The sequence below is a fragment of the Lissotriton vulgaris genome, chromosome 10, assembly GCF_964263255.1.
Source record: "Lissotriton vulgaris chromosome 10, aLisVul1.2, whole genome shotgun sequence".
Classification (NCBI taxonomy): Eukaryota; Metazoa; Chordata; class Amphibia; order Caudata; family Salamandridae; genus Lissotriton; species Lissotriton vulgaris.
The window spans coordinates 421,580,234-421,596,989 of record NC_141698.1 but is presented as its reverse complement, the minus strand read 5'-3'; the positions used below and the strand labels follow the sequence as shown (position 1 = coordinate 421,596,989).

Genomic DNA, 16,756 nt, shown 5'->3' with positions numbered 1-16,756 from the left:
ATTTTCCTTATTAAAAAAAACTAATTTTATTTGTATGGTACGAAATGTTTTGCATTATTATTAACTTTTCATTCATATTTTTTTTCACGAACGACAGTTGCGCTCTGGGTGCGCTTTCAGATGAGCTCTCGGAAAAGCTTACCGGAGAGCTTAGCTGAAAGCTTCCCGGAGCGCGCACCCAGAGCGCAAAAGAAAAAAATTATATAAAAAAAATGAATACTTAAAAAAAAACAGCAAATTGTAAAAAAAAAAAAAGGTTAGAAACTCGATATACAAAGGAATTAGCATTTAAAAAACCTATGAAATTCACTGAAAAAACCATAGGTTTCACACCAGTTATAGTTAGGAATTAGCATTTAAAAAACCTATTAAATTCACTGAAAAAACCATAGGTTTCACACCAGTTATAGTTAGCTGGAAATTTTACTGATATAAAACCATTGAAATTCCCACGTTATAGTTAGATGGACTCACTATAACTTGCGCGTGCAATGCACTGCTGATGATGTCTTATTAAGCCAGTTAACCAATCAATTTTTAAAAACCATCCATTTAGACACTTATTTAAACATTTATTCTTCCATCAACTTTTACATATACATATATAAAATATATTTATTTTTCAGAAAGACACACATTCACTGGATGGTGTCATCAGTGATGTCATGAGTGATGTCACTGACCATGTCATGAGTGATGTAATATGTGATGTCATCAGCAGTGCATTGCACGCGCAAGTTATAGTGAGTCCATCTAACTATAACGTGGGAATTTCAATGGTTTTATATCAGTAAAATTTCCAGCTAACTATAACTGGTGTGAAACCTATGGTTTTTTCAGTGAATTTAATAGGTTTTTTAAATGCTAATTCCTAACTATAACTGGTGTGAAACCTATGTTTTTTTCAGTGAATATATATATATATATCCATATATATATATATCCATATATATATATATATCCATATACGTTTGAATGTTGTTCTTTTGACACCTGGGAAAGCATTTTTGTTAGAGAGTATTGCACAAATAAAACCTCAGGCTTTATTCTGAAAACTGTCTTTTGATATGCCTCATTTTATGAGAATGAAATCCCTTTCCTGGTGTTTTTATTGCTTTGCCGTTTGAGTGCCTTCAGAGATTGGTGGTTAAACATTGGGGTCGCAGCAGAGCGCCAACTAGTGGACACTGGGTACAAGAACTTACATACTGCAGCAAACAGACTGAATTATACAACTATCTGCTGCCTGAACACTCTAGACCACGTAACAATCTGACACTGTTTCAAAATTATTTTATAACGTCCCATAATACAGCAGAGGTCTGAACAGTTGAGTGTGTACTAAGAAGGTCAATATTGGAATATAACAAGATTCTGAGTAGAGTGGTGTTAGCCCTTATTTTTGTTGATAACGCATGAAACTGAGGCAAAATGGTGTAAAAAATGTACTTTCCTCTCTTGTCTCATGTACTGTATCGTATCAGTAATGTGGTAAATTCGAGATAATGACAATAAATTTGAAAAAGAAATTGAGCTTCAGTAAGCTGTTTATCCCAAAATATTATTTGAAAATACAAAAAAATGGACCCGACCAGACTTCAAAGTATCAGATTGGTGGAAAGCAGCGATGTCTGTGAAAAAAGATCTATTTTACAATGCCCAATTTAGGCTTGAAGTATTAACCTTATTCCTGCAGTGGAGTTTTGTGCAAATTCTATGAATATGGTGCACTTTGTGAAGCCTAGTTTTCTTCTTACCAAGAATGATGAGGTCTTATAATGACCTTTTGCTGTGATTTCTCTTACTAAATAAGCCAATATAAATTAATTATGGCAATATCTTTTTTTACATACATGATACATTGGGATTGACATTAAGCTCTGAATCAATTATAAACTGCTTAATATGGATTGACACTAAATTCAAATAAAAAAATGAAAATCTGTAATGGCAAATTCCCCCATTCTTTACAAAGTTTTAGCATTTTGATGGAACTTTTAGGTGTTTCTGAACCCAACTAAAATTGTAAAATATGCTATTAATTGTTGTAAAAAACCCTTGGTTAAAAAACTACAGGAAGGTCTTAAAAGCAAAAATAATGGAACAATCAGCATTTTAATCAAGGGAATACAACCTAATATAGACAATGGAAGCATTAACACTTTAATCTTAATGTCCAGAGGGGCATAGTTACTATCATGAAAAAGCTTGGAGCTTTAGAAACATTTATTCAAAGTACTGTTTAGGACTAGAGTTGTAACGATTGCGTAATGCTGTTGGTAAAACGTCTCTATGGATGTTAAATAACAGTAGTTCTTTTTAATCCCTATTAATTCAATAACTACCTAATTTAGGGTATTTTTTGACGACAGACTAAGTCAATCTAATGTTGCTATGTTCTGCTTCCAGATACAAAGCAATATTATCTGCATAAAGTTGTACATCTTGAAAGCCCGTAATCAGGAAGCTGATTGATGAGAGAGAAAAATGTGTATTAATGTCCAGAGGTTTAATAAACAGCACTAAACAGTACAAGAGAAATAGAGTATCCCTACAGGGCACCTCAATTCGGTGAAAAACAACCAATGCATCTATTATTAATCATAAGCTGAGCAGTAGGCATGTTATATCCAGGGGCTATCAAACAGGTGAGCTGAAAAAGAAATGTGTATGCTCACCTTGCCATAAACCTCCGCTGCATCAAGCAAAGAGATTGCAGCATGAGTGTTAATAATTTTAAAGTTATCCGAATCTTTAGAACATAATTTGGTAGTTGTGAGAAAGTGGATCAATAGTTGGGGTGGATGGTAGTCCACCGCAAGTAATGCCACTATTCTTATTTATTGCAGTGAAGGTTTCTGAAAATAAATCCTGGGCTCAGCCCCATGGCACAGAGCAGACAGGCTTAACTTAAGAAAATGTGTAATGCCTGTAGAAGTACCAAATTAGCCAAAATGTAAAAAAACACAACACAATTTAAATCCGACTCTACTTTATACAAATAAAGAATATGTTAATGAACACAATTACACTAAAAAAACAAAGATCCAATGAGGGGAACCAACAATATGAATTTTGAAAGGGTTAATTACATTTTATCACCAGAAAGCTCTAAGCGCCAATCACGGGCTGCTGTTCAGGACCAGGACAAGAGTAAGCTTTGAGGCCAATCTTGATGAAAGTGAATATGTGGCCCAGGTCGGTCCCAGTCAAAAGTTACCTTTGGACTTGAAATTGTTCATGAGAAAAAGTGGTTGTCATCGAGTAGTCAGTGGGGCATGCTGCAAGCTGGATCCCAAGTGGGGCTTGACAGTGATGATAAGGGGTGGGCAGTACAGTTGGAGTTTGATTGTGCGTGCAATGACATTAAACTTCTGCAAGATTTCACGGAATTCCACGTCAGAGCACAGTAAGCATTTGGCATGATTTTCTTCACTCAAAATGCACCCTCATACCCAAAAATGGATGTGTAACTGCATTTTATATTGAGAAATAGTACAGCCAAATACCAAATGCACTGCAGTGCATACCCTTTGGCACCCTTACATACTCTTTATTGATTACTGCAGTATTAATGCAGAGTATGTAAGGGTATGCACTGCTTCTAAACAGAGCCGGAGAGGGAACAGTCTTTCTATGTTTTAAAAAGTATTGCAGATTAAAGTTTAATCTGCAGTGTTTTTTAAACATGGGGACCTACTACTTCTTCCAGCCCTGTTTAGAAACCAACCATTACAGGTTAATTCTCCCATTTGGGCAGCAGAATTTATCAGAACTCCCATGTTGCAAGAGTAAAATGGAATTACCAAATTCAGCCTATTTCGCCTGCAGAATTAAAAAAGTCCACCCAGGCCTAGAGGTGATTTACTGATAAATGGAGTCCCACTGTAGTCGTTGATGAAGTCTGGCGTCCGTGCCCAGCAAAGTCTCAATGTTGAACAGCTCACGTAAGCATTGCTCTTGGTGAATCCGTCTATGCTTTTGACTTGGAACCATTTCTGGAACTCAGATATCCTTCAGCGGGGCAGACCTACAGGTGGGGTTGACAGGTGATTAGATATCAATAGCTTCAACTCGACTGTGGTCCTGGTCTTTCAACAGTTCTTCAGGGAAAATGTTGGCAAAAAGTTGCGAAGTGCCAGCTTTTACAGTTTAGGCAGTAGAGCAGTCTAACACCAGCGAAGGGTTCCAGGACTTCTGTAGCTTAGTAGAAGATGAGCCAACTGATCCTTCAAGGCCACTTCTTGGTCTTGGGTACAAGTGGGAGCAGGTGCAGTTCTTAGGGGTTTCCTTACAGGTCACAACAGCAGATGCAGTTACTATTTGTCTTCCACAGGTCCAGTATTGTTTTGAAGAAGCTACTGGGTGTGACACATGTATGCCCAGTGCCAGCCTGGGAGTTGCTAAAACTCCTGGTCACTTCCTATCAATGAGGAGAAAGTTCCCAGGGGTGACCCTAGCCACTTTTGGATCACTTTCTGTGTGTTTTACTGTAAACTATCTCGCAGTGCCTCTCTCTACCTAAAACCAGCATGACAAAACATTTCTTTCCCTGGGCAGAGGTGCCTGTGCCTACTTAGGGGTGTGGCTATGATAATGGGCAAACCCTTGCAGTGGTCATACTAAACCAACTCTGGGATAGCTCCCCTTCCCACTAGGTTGGCAGACATGCTGGCGGGTGTGAGCTATATCTGACAGTGACAGGATCAGCATCCTTAGAAATTAATTAAGTGCCTACACACAGTCAAGATGGGCATCCCGTCAAGTGAAGGTTAACCCCTCTCCCTTGGTCTTAACTCTGGACTAATTTAACACCTAATCAAGGAGACATTCAGCTCATGAGTGGCACTAAGCACTGTAGGAAAGGCTCATACAGGAAGATTACACATTTCTAAAATTCTAATTTTCAAACCAGTACTATGAAATACAACTTGCCTATTAAGTTGAGTTCAACATTAGTATTAAAATGAGTCCTTGAGTAATTTTTCTTGCTACTCCCAAACTGAAGCGAAGCAATATAAGGTGTTATATTGTAACCTAGTGCTTCCGTAATGGAGAGCCACCCTTGCCCCAGGGAAAAGCCATTTTGTACGTTTTTTTACTGTCGAAACATGTGAATCACACCACTTAAATACCATGCACCCTGCACTACGGGCATTTAGGGCCTACCTTTGGAGTGACTTATAAGTATTAAAAAGGAAGGGCTAAGCTGAGCAAAAGGCTTATTTTGCCTGGTTGAATAGGCAGTTTTAAAAATGCATACTCAGTAAGCAGAGGCTGTCCTGGAAATAGGCCTTGCATTTTCACTTTAGTGGCGGCACAAGATGGGCTGCAGTCCACTAGTGACATTTAACTTACAGGCCCTGGGTACACATTTCTACCATATATTAGGGACTTATAGGCAAGTTAAATATGCCAATAAGAAATGTAGTCAATTTCCCCATGTTTTAGGGGTCAGAACACATGTACTGGGCACTCAAGAGCAGTATCCAGGCGTGCAGAGTCATAAAAACAGCAATACGTTCCAGCAAAAAGTGGGGATGACCACGCAAAAAAGCAGCAAATAGGGGCATCGTCCTAAAATAGTGATATTACGTCTAGATTGATTGATATGTATTCATGCAGGGCAACCTGTAATAGACAATGAAAAAAGACCCTGGCCAGAATTTGATCATCAGAATTTAAGAGAGTTATAGGGCGATAGTACCCGAGATCTAGAGGGTCTAGCTGGGTTTTAGAAAACCTATAATAACAACATTAACAAAGAAAGGTGGTATTTTGCCTCCAATAACTGTGTGAATAATGAGTTTAGTGACAGGGACAATTAGCTGGGGAGGAACATTTATAAAACGTATTATTGTAACCATTATCCACTCAAGTTTTTCTACTGGCCAAATGAGGTGTTGCGGTTTTCACTTCTTCCTTAAGTGCAGGCTTAGATAGTAAAGCTGTACCCTTTCTGGAAAGTGTCAGAAGAAGAAAATGAGGTGGAAAAGAATTACTATCGTTTTTATAAATAGACTGAACATACCCCAAAAATTGAGAGATTTTTTTTGATCATGAGTTATAATCTTTAAATCCAGAGCATTCATCTCTGTTAATAAATTCATACTTTCTCACTCTCTGCAAACAATGTATAAATCGGCCCATCTTCTCTCCTTCTTCGTAAACTTGCGCCTTATATGCCAGTTTATTTATTAATGATGTGTGCAGAAACTGCTCTTTTGGGGTTAACTTCGAAGATTTTAATTTGGGCAAGGTAAAGAGCTGATGGAGATTTAGTAAATTCATTTTCAAGCACATTCAATTGATGTTGACTTTAAGGCCCTCTGTTTTGCAACTTTTGATTTTTGGGAGATAAACTGTGTGACTAGTTGCCTTGAAGGCATCCCAACAACTGATTGGTCCGCTGTGCCGTTATTCCTAAAAAATATTTTACAATCTTTTTTTCATCTTTGAAAAGAAGGTCCGCCCACGAAACAAGGTAATGTGTAGCCTCGGGGGGTAGGGAGTTACATACATTTAGCATTTCAAGTAGTAGTAACACTCATGAAGGATCAGAAAAGGGTGCAGATTCATGACTGATTTTAGCACAAACAAAACAATAGTCAATGCAGGGATGGTTTTAAACCTAACAGCAAAATATGAGTCAATCCGCTCCTTGGGATGGTCACTGCACCAGGGATCAGTAAGACCCGAGACAGTAGAGAGTCTTGAGGACTATATTGTTCCAATTCTTAGATTGTTCGTGCCAGGGATCAGATTAATCCAGGCTAATGTTGGGTACAAAATTAAAGTCTCATCCTACTCAAACCGAACCAGGAAATTTAGCTAATCACAAGCGTATTTCTTGTAAGGATGTAGGGTCATCTAATACAGGCCCGAATGAGGTTACAGTTATCTGTTGGAGACAAATTGTTATAGGGATTGATAGAGGGGAAAATGTGTATCTTAGGTGGGGTACCTGTTAGGAGTAGAATGTAATCGCTTGTAGAAAGCACTCACATATTATCCAATGTTATAGGAGAAATTAGATGCTAGAAGAAACGTGAATCGAGTAACATGTTTCTACAAAACGAGTACGTCCTAAAGTAGAGCTTCATAATTAACACACCCAAATTGTGCTGGAAAGAGTAACCAATGCATTTTCTTTATAGGCCTGATTAGTGTATGCGATTCAAGGATGTTTTAAATGTGTTAAAAGCTTTTGTAGGTTAACGATGTAGATGCAAGACATGTATTAATGTAGTTAAACAAATTATACTTAATGAAGGTGTATGTAAATCCTAACATGTGCAGCATGGTGATTTCACTATTTTAGCCTTAGTCGTAGGCCTGGATTTGTAGCACATTTGAAATGTTCCTGTTTCAGAAATTAATGTTGAATTTTCAGGTGAATTCTGCAGAATGCTTTCTGTCTCACGCTTGCATTTCAGCTGGACAACATTTGCTAGTGAAGAGTAGCGTTATTGTTCTATTATACAAGGTTGCGGAAGGAAGGAGCTACAGTTAGCTTGACCTGGAGAAGATAAGTTTGAGGGGGTTTTCACACGGAAGAAGAAGAGAAGATTAAGGACGAGATGCTATGGAGGGGCGTACACAGATAAGGTGGTGAAGGGAATCCATGTCATGGAAAAGCTGTGGCTGAGCCCATTGTAGAATATGTGTGAGAAAAGCATCATTGGATATTTGCAAGCTACAACTTTGAATATGATGCATCATAGAGAGGGACAGATTCGCCAATTCCTGCTTGTCATCCCCACCGAGAGCACCTGAGTGCTGTCTTGTTTCCCTTCCTTATTTGTGGCTTCATGCCTCAGACCCATCTGATAGTGGAGTGACTTCTTTGGAAGGCTCTACTCACTGACACCTTTTCTCTTGAAAATCCCATGCTTATATGCCACTTAGAGATGCCACTTGTAGAGTTAGAGTAGGGATAGTTAGAACTACATGCTGTATATAGAAGTGCCGATGCAGGGGGACTTGAGCTCAGGGGCGGCTCTAGGCTCACGGCAGCCCTAGGCAGGGAGCGTAGGTAGGGGGCCCCGGAAGAGAGGGTCCGGGCGGGGTGGAGCGCGAAGGCCAGTGAAGAGGAGGGGTGGTCAGGGTGTTTGGAAGTGGAACAGAGCCGGAGGCCGCCAAATCACTGCCAGGGGCCGCCACGCAAATATGTATCCATCCTCAGAGGATTCTTATATTAAGGATATATATTGGTGTGGTGGCCCCTGGGGTTTGGTGGCCCTGTGCAGGTGCACAGCTTGCACATGCCTAAGGCCGCCCCTGTTGAGCTTTTGTTTTCTTATTTCATGCATAATCGCCATTGAGCTTATTGTTGTGTTCATGCTACATCGAGTGAACCTCTTTAGAAGATTGGTTTTCTTCTGTTTCCCCTGAATTTTTATAGACTCATGCTAAGATTTGTGCATGTCCAGCTATTTTAGAATCTGAAATAAACTTGACTTACCTTTAATTAGTTGTCAATTTGGGTTCTTGTGAAACCGTTTGGGTTACACTGCATTTCAATTGCTTTATGACCTTCCCCCCCTACTCTTCTATGCTGCTACAAAAAACTATCGGAAGACCGCCTTTGGATTGCAACTGAACAGAGGGCTCTGACTCTTTCAGGACCATCATGCATTGGCACTGAGTGTAACTCAAGTAAATACCTAGGACAGTAAGTTTGATACTAATTAGATGGGCAATTCCGCTAAGTAAAATGTATACAATACAATAATAGTGCAGACAACGCAGTGCTCGGACAGTGAACATATATAAAAATAGAACAAGACACTGTACAAAGCCCAAGGTTGAATAATTATTTAAAAACCGTTGTGGATCAAGATAGTATCTGTTTGTATATGATGAGGGAGGGTGCATCGACGTTTCGACCTATGTCTCCTTTTCTGGTCTCATCAGGACCTTTGCCATCTGACTAACATACGTATAACTGTTTAAAATCATTTTTCCACCTCAATATCGCTTTTTTCCTATAAAGCAAATAAAGGGTTTTGTGTAAACAAAAGATAAAGGGTGGACTATACTCACTTGGCAAATTAGGTACGAAATGAATGATATAATTACACTAGCAGCCCGTCCCTACGTTGTCCGGGTATGAATTGCTGCCGGCCAGTAGTATATTGTTTTGTAGGATTTCGTTTTGATAGCATTTCTTATCTGTGACAGGCCTGTGAAACGCTCCGATTCACAGTGCACTGCTGATGCACTTAAGAATGCGCGTTCAGTAGTGTGTGAACTCGAGTTTCCCTACTTTATTTTTCCTTGCAATATTATATAGCGCGAACTCGACAACATGGCATGAGCACAATTTACATTACAGAAGAACACATTCATTTGTGGTAGGCACGGGGAGACAAATCAATTTGCCTGGAATCACAGGATGTTGAGCTGATGCAGAGATTCGAACGTAGCTCCCCAGCATTAAAGTTCGCAATTCTAGAACTTGTGGCGGAGGTGTGTCTAAAAGTGTATGTCGGTTTTGGCCATCAATGAGAGAGACCTGTGCATTTTTCAAATGGGTGGTGAAAAAATATGAGTATGTTGCTGGAGATGTGGGCCGCCGTGCCACCAATGTACTTACCGGGGAGGATAAGCACCCATTATTCCGCAACTTTCTTTCCCCATACCATCACCCCGCAGACTTTCATTACGAAAGTACCATGACTCCGCAATGCCATTATAATGCATGGCATTACATTTTATATTCTTTTACCACGCATACATTTACAACAAAATTCGTTGTAAATGCATGAATGGTAAAAGCATGTTTTTTTATGTTTGGATAAGGTAAGTATGGGTATAGGGATATATGTTTTGGGGTACTGAGGTATATGTTTTGAGCTGTTTGGGTATTTTAAGGGTTCAGATATAGTTTTGGGATATGGGGTACAGGGATAGTTTTAGGGTTTAGGGATAGGTATGGGTTTTGGGGTACAGGGGTATTTCTAGGGTTCAGGGCTGGGTTTGGGTTATGGGGTACAGGGGTATTTTTAGGGTTCAGGGCTGGGTTTGGGTCATGGGGTACAGGGGTAATTTTAGGGTTCAGGGCTGGGTTTGGGTTATGGGGTACAGGGGTAGTTTTAGGGTTCAGGGCTGGGTTTGGGTTTTGGGCTAACAGGGGTATTTTAAGGGTTCAGTTTTATAAAAATACTTACATTAAATTAAATACATTTATTTTAGTAATTTTAATATTTATTTAAAAAGTATATATATATATATAATTTTAAAATTACAATGACATTAATAAAAAATGTATTTAATAAATAAAAATAATTAAATATTTATTTATTACATTTTTAAAAAAAATAGTATAATAATATTTAAAAATAATATACTTACCTATACTTACGTTGTAATGGCATGCGTTGTAATAGTATCTGCGATGTAATGTTATGCGTTGTAAAGGTATGCGTTGTAAAGGGTCCTGCGTTGTAAATATTGCGTTGTAATGGTATGCGTGGTAAAAGTATGCGTTTTAACGTCATACATCCCATGTTGGGATATATCTTTTGTTCACCAAAAGTGCACTGACCCTGTATGGTATGTTTATTTCTCCTAATTTTGTACAAGAACGCTCAACTATCAGATTTGTTTAATGCCTGTGCTGACGTTAGCCTGATTTGTTAGTTGTTTCGAAAAATCTTATCCTTCCGAAAAGTGCAGCAACAATGTCAATAACACCTGGTCTTTTCAGACATAAATATGTCATTGTAATATGCAAGTGCTGTATTTTACTATGCAATCTTCAATAAATACATTTTAAAAAAAAGTATTAAAAAAAAGTTGGTAATTAGGCACTTCGGGAAAGCGTGAAGGATATGCAAGACAGACACAAGCCCTTTTGTTGTGCATGCTATGTCTACATTTCAGCAAATAGCATTGTATCTGAGAATGAAACTGCTGAAAACTGTACACCACTCCACTGTACTCTAGTCCACTGTATGCCACTCCACTGTATGACACTCCAGTCTACACCACTCCACTGTATGCTACGACAATGAACGTCAGTCCAGTCTAGACTATTCTATTTCACGCACCTCCACTATACAACACTCCACTCTACGCTATTCCACTCTTTGCCACGCCAATCCACTGTACGCCACTCCGCTACAGTCTGTTCCACTCCACTGTAAGCTAGTTTACTCTACACCACTCCATTATACACTATTTCAGTTTACTCCACTCCATTCTTTACCACTCTACTGCATGCTATGCTACTGTACGCCACTCCACTCTACCTCACTGCACTATACACTATTCCACTGTTCGCAACTACTTTTTACGCAACTCAACTCTAATTTATTCAACTCTGTGCCAATCCACTATACCACAGTACACTGTAAGCTACTAGACTGTATGCTATTCCACTGTATGCTACTCCACTGCACCCCACTGCACTCTATGCCATTCTGCTGTACGCCATTCCATTCTACACCACTTCACTGTATGCTATTCCAAACTACACCACTCCACTCTGTGTCATTCTAGTGTACGCCGTTTTAGTTTATGCTACTTTACGGTACACAATACTACTTTATGCCACTCCAGTCTACACTACTCCCCTGTATGTAAGTCCACTGTGCGGTTTTACCCTGTCCCTCACTCGTATTTATGCTATTTCACTTAACGTTACTCCACTCTACGACGCTCCACTCCATACCACTTAACACTGTACCATATTCCTCTGCATTCCACTACACTCTATGACACTACACTCTACTCTACTATATTTAATTATATATCACTGCACTCTAAGCCAATTCAGTGTACATCACTTCACTGTACGTTATTCCACTGTGAGCAACTGTACCCTACACCATTCCACTCTATGCACTCCATGCACCACTCCACGTTACAACAATCTACTGTATGCTATTACACTGTACACAACTTTATTCTATGAGTCTTCATCTCAGCCACTTCACTCTATGCCATCCCATTCTATACTATTACAGTCAACGCTATTCCACTTTACAACACTACACTCTGCTCCAATCTGCATTCCACTATTCCACTATATACCACTCCACTCTACGTTACTACACTGTATGCCAGTAGAACTCAACGTTAGTCCACTCTACACCACTTCATTGTACTCTACTCCACTGTATGCCACTCCATTCTACAGCACTTCACTCTATGCCACTCCACAGTTCGCTATTACACTGTACATCACTACAGTCTACCTCACTACACTCTAGCCAACTCAAGTCTACTCTACAACACTCCACAATATTCCACTCTAAAACCCTCCACTCTACCCAACTCTTCTGTACGCCACTCCACTCTACGCCACTCCACTCTGTGCTATTCCACTCTACACATGCAGCTCTATGCCCCTCCACTTTATGCCACTCCACTTTACGCTATTCCACTGTACCACAGTCCACTCTACTACACTCCATTCTACGCCACTACACTCTACACCAATCCAGTCTACACTATTCTATTGTTTGCATCTCCACTGTATCAGACTCCACTCAATTCTATTCTACTCTATGCCACTCTGCTCTACGCCACTCTACTATACTTTATTCCACACTACACCACTCCACTCTACTCCACTCCCCACTACACCACTTTGCTCTATCTCACACCACTCTACCCTACCTCATGCCACTCTACTGCCCTCCACTCTGTCCCACACCACTCGATGATACCCTAGTCGATGTCACTCCACTGTGCGCCTCTCTACCGTGTGCTACTCCGCTCTATGCTATTCCACTGTACACAACTCCACTCTCTCCACTCCAATCTACGCTATTGCACTCAACATCACTCCACTCTAAGCTACTCCACTCTAATCCACTCCACTCTAAGCCCACTCCACTGTACGCTTTTCTACTCTATGCCACTTCAATCTATGTCACTCCACTCTACGCCACTCCACTCTGGCTGGTCTATGGTATGCCACTACACTGTACCTCACTCTACTGTACACTACTGCACTCTACTCCAATCCCTCGACTGAACCACTGTACAATATTACACTCTAATACACTCCACTCTACGTTGTTCCACTTTTTGCCACTCCTCTGTATGCTATTGTACTGTACGCCATTCCACTCTACAAAACTCTAATGTATGCTATTCCACTCTATCCCACTTCACTCTACGCCACTGAACTATACGCAACTACATTGTAGGCAACTCAACTCTACATAATTGTACTCTAGGCACTCCACTCTACGTCAGTTCACTATAGGCCACTCCACTCTACATCATACAACGGTACACTATTCCAATCTACACCACTTGTACATATGTCAGAGCTAAAAGATCAGAGGTGAAATGTAATGGATGAAATATTATTGGTGAAAGCTTATGGATGAAAGGTTTAGAAGCACTCATCTCTCCCAGACTTAGGAACCACATGACATTATGATAATCAGGGAAATCCTGATTCACCACTATGAGGGGAGTTAGATCTTTGAACATTCCACAGATAAAAACCTGGTGAAATGCATGTGGAAATAAAACTGCTTGGTACTGCAAAAAAGGCATGTAATAATTTGATAATGAACCACCGTTGTCCATTCCTATGGGGCAAGTGAATTAGTAATGCAAACAAAAATTACAGTTTAGGAAACAAAAAGGGTCTTGACTCCTAAATTCAGCAAGGCTGAGCCAATATAAACTATAACAAACAATACACTTGCCAGTGCTGAGCTGTGATAGCCAGTTGTCGGGGAAGGATCTCCCGCGAATATGGTTCTTTGGTGAAATATCGTTTCTAAATCGTTAGTGAAGCTCCGCGCTGGTTCTCAAATTGAACCGCCGTCCCTGCCGGGGAAGAGTCCAGTCCGGTGACCGAAGGCGAAGGAGCGAACACCACGACCGGCGGCCCACTCCTAGAACTAGCGCGGAGCTTGACTAACGCAGATCCTGAACGACATTCACCTAAGAGCCGAACCCACAGGAGACTCTTCCCCGGCAGGGACGGCGGTTCAATTTGAGAACCAGCGCGGAGCTTCACTAACGATTTAGAAACGATATTTCACCAAAGAACCAGATTCGCGGGAGATCCTTCCCCGACAACTGGCTATCACAGCTCAGCACTCCCCCCAACCCACTTTTTGCATCTTGGAATACAATTGCTTGTTGGAGCCATAACCCAACGCTAGAGTTATTGTTTGGTCCTGAGGAGAACCCTGCCAGTCACAGGGCTCGAAACGCGTCGACCGACCAGGTCCCGGGCCATTTCCCTAATTTTTTGAAAACTCTTGGGGAACTCGTAGAAAGACTTTTCTGCTTTCCTTATAATTGTTACAATTGAGTGTCAGATAGGTCAAAGAACGGACCATTCATTTGTTGAACAAAAAGTTTATTTTTTGACCCTGGGACCAGCTTGTATGTGTTGTATGTGTTGTATGAATGGATGGCCAAGAAAGTGTTGTATGTAAGTTGAGGACTCATTGTACATACCTAATTGTTTGTTTATCTGTATTTCATGTTTGTATATAAATGTACATAGAATGTTTTGTATTCCCATGCACAAAAACAAAATGATGCAGAACTAAAATAACAAGTAACAAGAAAAAAGAAAAATAAAAAAGTTGCAATTCATAAAGCAAGTGTTCATGTCACTGTCATGTATACTACATATTTCAACAGTTTGTGAAAAATAAGTTTCTCAGCACTGGCAAGTGTATTGTTTGTTATAACAAAAATTACAGTGGCCTTGGAATTTCTGGGAACAGTTATCTGCATTTGGAGCCCCAAAGACTCCTGTATTGAGGTCATCAGTGCTGCATTCATTTATCAATCCATTACGTATTTTGAAAATGAACGTAACCATTTTTTAGGTTACCTGGTTGTGGCATTCCTGGTGGAGGAGGCTGGAAAGGGGGAGGTTGTGGTTGGGGAGCATATCCTGCATAAATGAAGGAAAAATACAGTTAAATTAAGAGGTATTAGTGACATTTGTAAATAACAAGAACATTTTCTGAGACGATTAATTAATTATTATGCAAACAATCTTTTGGATTAAATGGAAGTTAGACCATTGAAAACACTCAGTGGAAATTATCTTAAGGTTTCATTCTACACTGACAATTAATGAAGTGCAGAACTGGATGAGCATTATTCATGGTTTATGTTTTTATTGTTCAAATGAATAAAAAACATAAAAAGTAAAGAATTGATATACAGTCAAAATCTGATAAGAAAATTTAAAATGATATCTACCTGGAAATCATTTATAATGCATGCAAAGACATAAACAAATGTATATCCACTCTCAAATTAGCTTTCTTAATGAAAAATGACCCATCCCTGAGCTACAATAAGTGCCATATAACATGATGTGGTCATACTTTGTTAAAAATCTTTATTTTCAAATAAATCAAGATAAATTGCTTTAGGAAAAGATGTCAACTAAACTCCAAATTTCAAGCTTAAAGTAAAAAAGCATCTTCTCAAAATTGACCAGGTTAGGAAATTCAAAGAACACATTCTTCCAACCCCTGGAACTAAGATAACATTGTGGGCAGCAGGAGAAAATAGATAGGAGGATGTGTTACGTTTATGAGGGGATACCACAGCTTCTATTTGCTAAGGAATGGCATATGAAGATAATTACAAATACATAGTGAAATATGAAACAGAGTATTAATTTTAAACTGATCTGCATTATTCAGGGGTATCCTGGATGGATTTAGCAATTTAGTCTGCATATGGGAAATTTAGAAACAAGGACAGATCATTTCTTTTAGCAATAATCAGTTCTAAGATTCACTACTTCTGTTATATAAAATGGGTTAACTATGTCTGTTGTCTGTATAATTTGAGATACAGAGAGTTGTTTAACCATGTAAATTAATTGAAAATATGAAAAATGTAGCTGACCTTCTTTGAAAGAATCAGATTGGTGGAAAATGGAGATGTCCTTGAAGGAATCTTGGCAAAGAAGCTCACCTATATTCACAATGCACAATGGAGGCCAGAGTTGAATCCATTAGGAGTTGGCTACCACGAAGGATCAATGAAATTCCCATATTGGAGTTTCAGTAAGATTGTTAGGACTTTGGAGCATTTGTGAGGCCCGGTTTTATTCTTACTAAGGATGAGAATCTTATAATGACCTTTTTCAATGACTCTCGTTATTGAATAAATCAAGATAAATTACTTACATCAATATCTTTTCTTAACATACATAGTACTATATAATTGTCCTAGTTATCTGTATAAATCATGAACCATCTACTTTGGATTGCCACTAAAGCCAATAAATTCAAATAAAGATAGGTAGGGCAAATCTGACCATTCTTTAGAAAGTTTCTTATTTTGATGACAATTCTCTGTTTTTTATTAGCCCAAATTACATTCAGAAATACGCCATTGATTTGATCACAATATGCACTGGGAAAATAAAACACAGACAGCTCATAAAAACCACCAAAATAATGGTAGAAAAAACTTTTTAATTAAAGAAATGAGGCCAATTCTAGACAATGAAAGAAGCAAACTTCTAATCGTCATGATTGGAGGTGCAAGCTCGGATCGTCAGAAAAATATAGCCCAAACAGTTTATAACTGGAGTTATGATGATTCCATAATTATGTCAGTAAAACGTCACTAGAAGCATTAAACAGTATTTCTGTTTTAGCCCCATTGACTTAATAGTCACCCAATTTAGTTTATCGCTTGATGGCAGACAAGGCCGATCTAATGTTGCCCTGTTCTGCAGCTAGATATAAGACAATAACATCTGCGTAAAGTTTTATAACTAGAAAGGCTG

General features: G+C 39.2%; 1 protein-coding gene across 7 annotated transcripts in view; it reads right to left on the bottom strand.

The window, feature by feature from the left end:
• LOC147685342 (uncharacterized) overlaps window positions 1-16,756 on the bottom strand; it is an 873,295-nt gene that overhangs the window by 434,542 nt on the left and 421,997 nt on the right. For 5 of the 7 annotated variants that reach the window (XM_086939626.1, XM_086939625.1, XM_086939624.1 and 2 more), the window contains one exon: window positions 14,828-14,890. The exons of the other annotated variants lie outside the window; for them this stretch is intronic. In XM_086939626.1, the coding sequence (XP_086795752.1) occupies window positions 14,828-14,890 (63 nt within the window). The remainder of the gene's footprint in view (window positions 1-14,827; window positions 14,891-16,756) is intronic. 7 annotated transcript variants of the gene reach the window in all.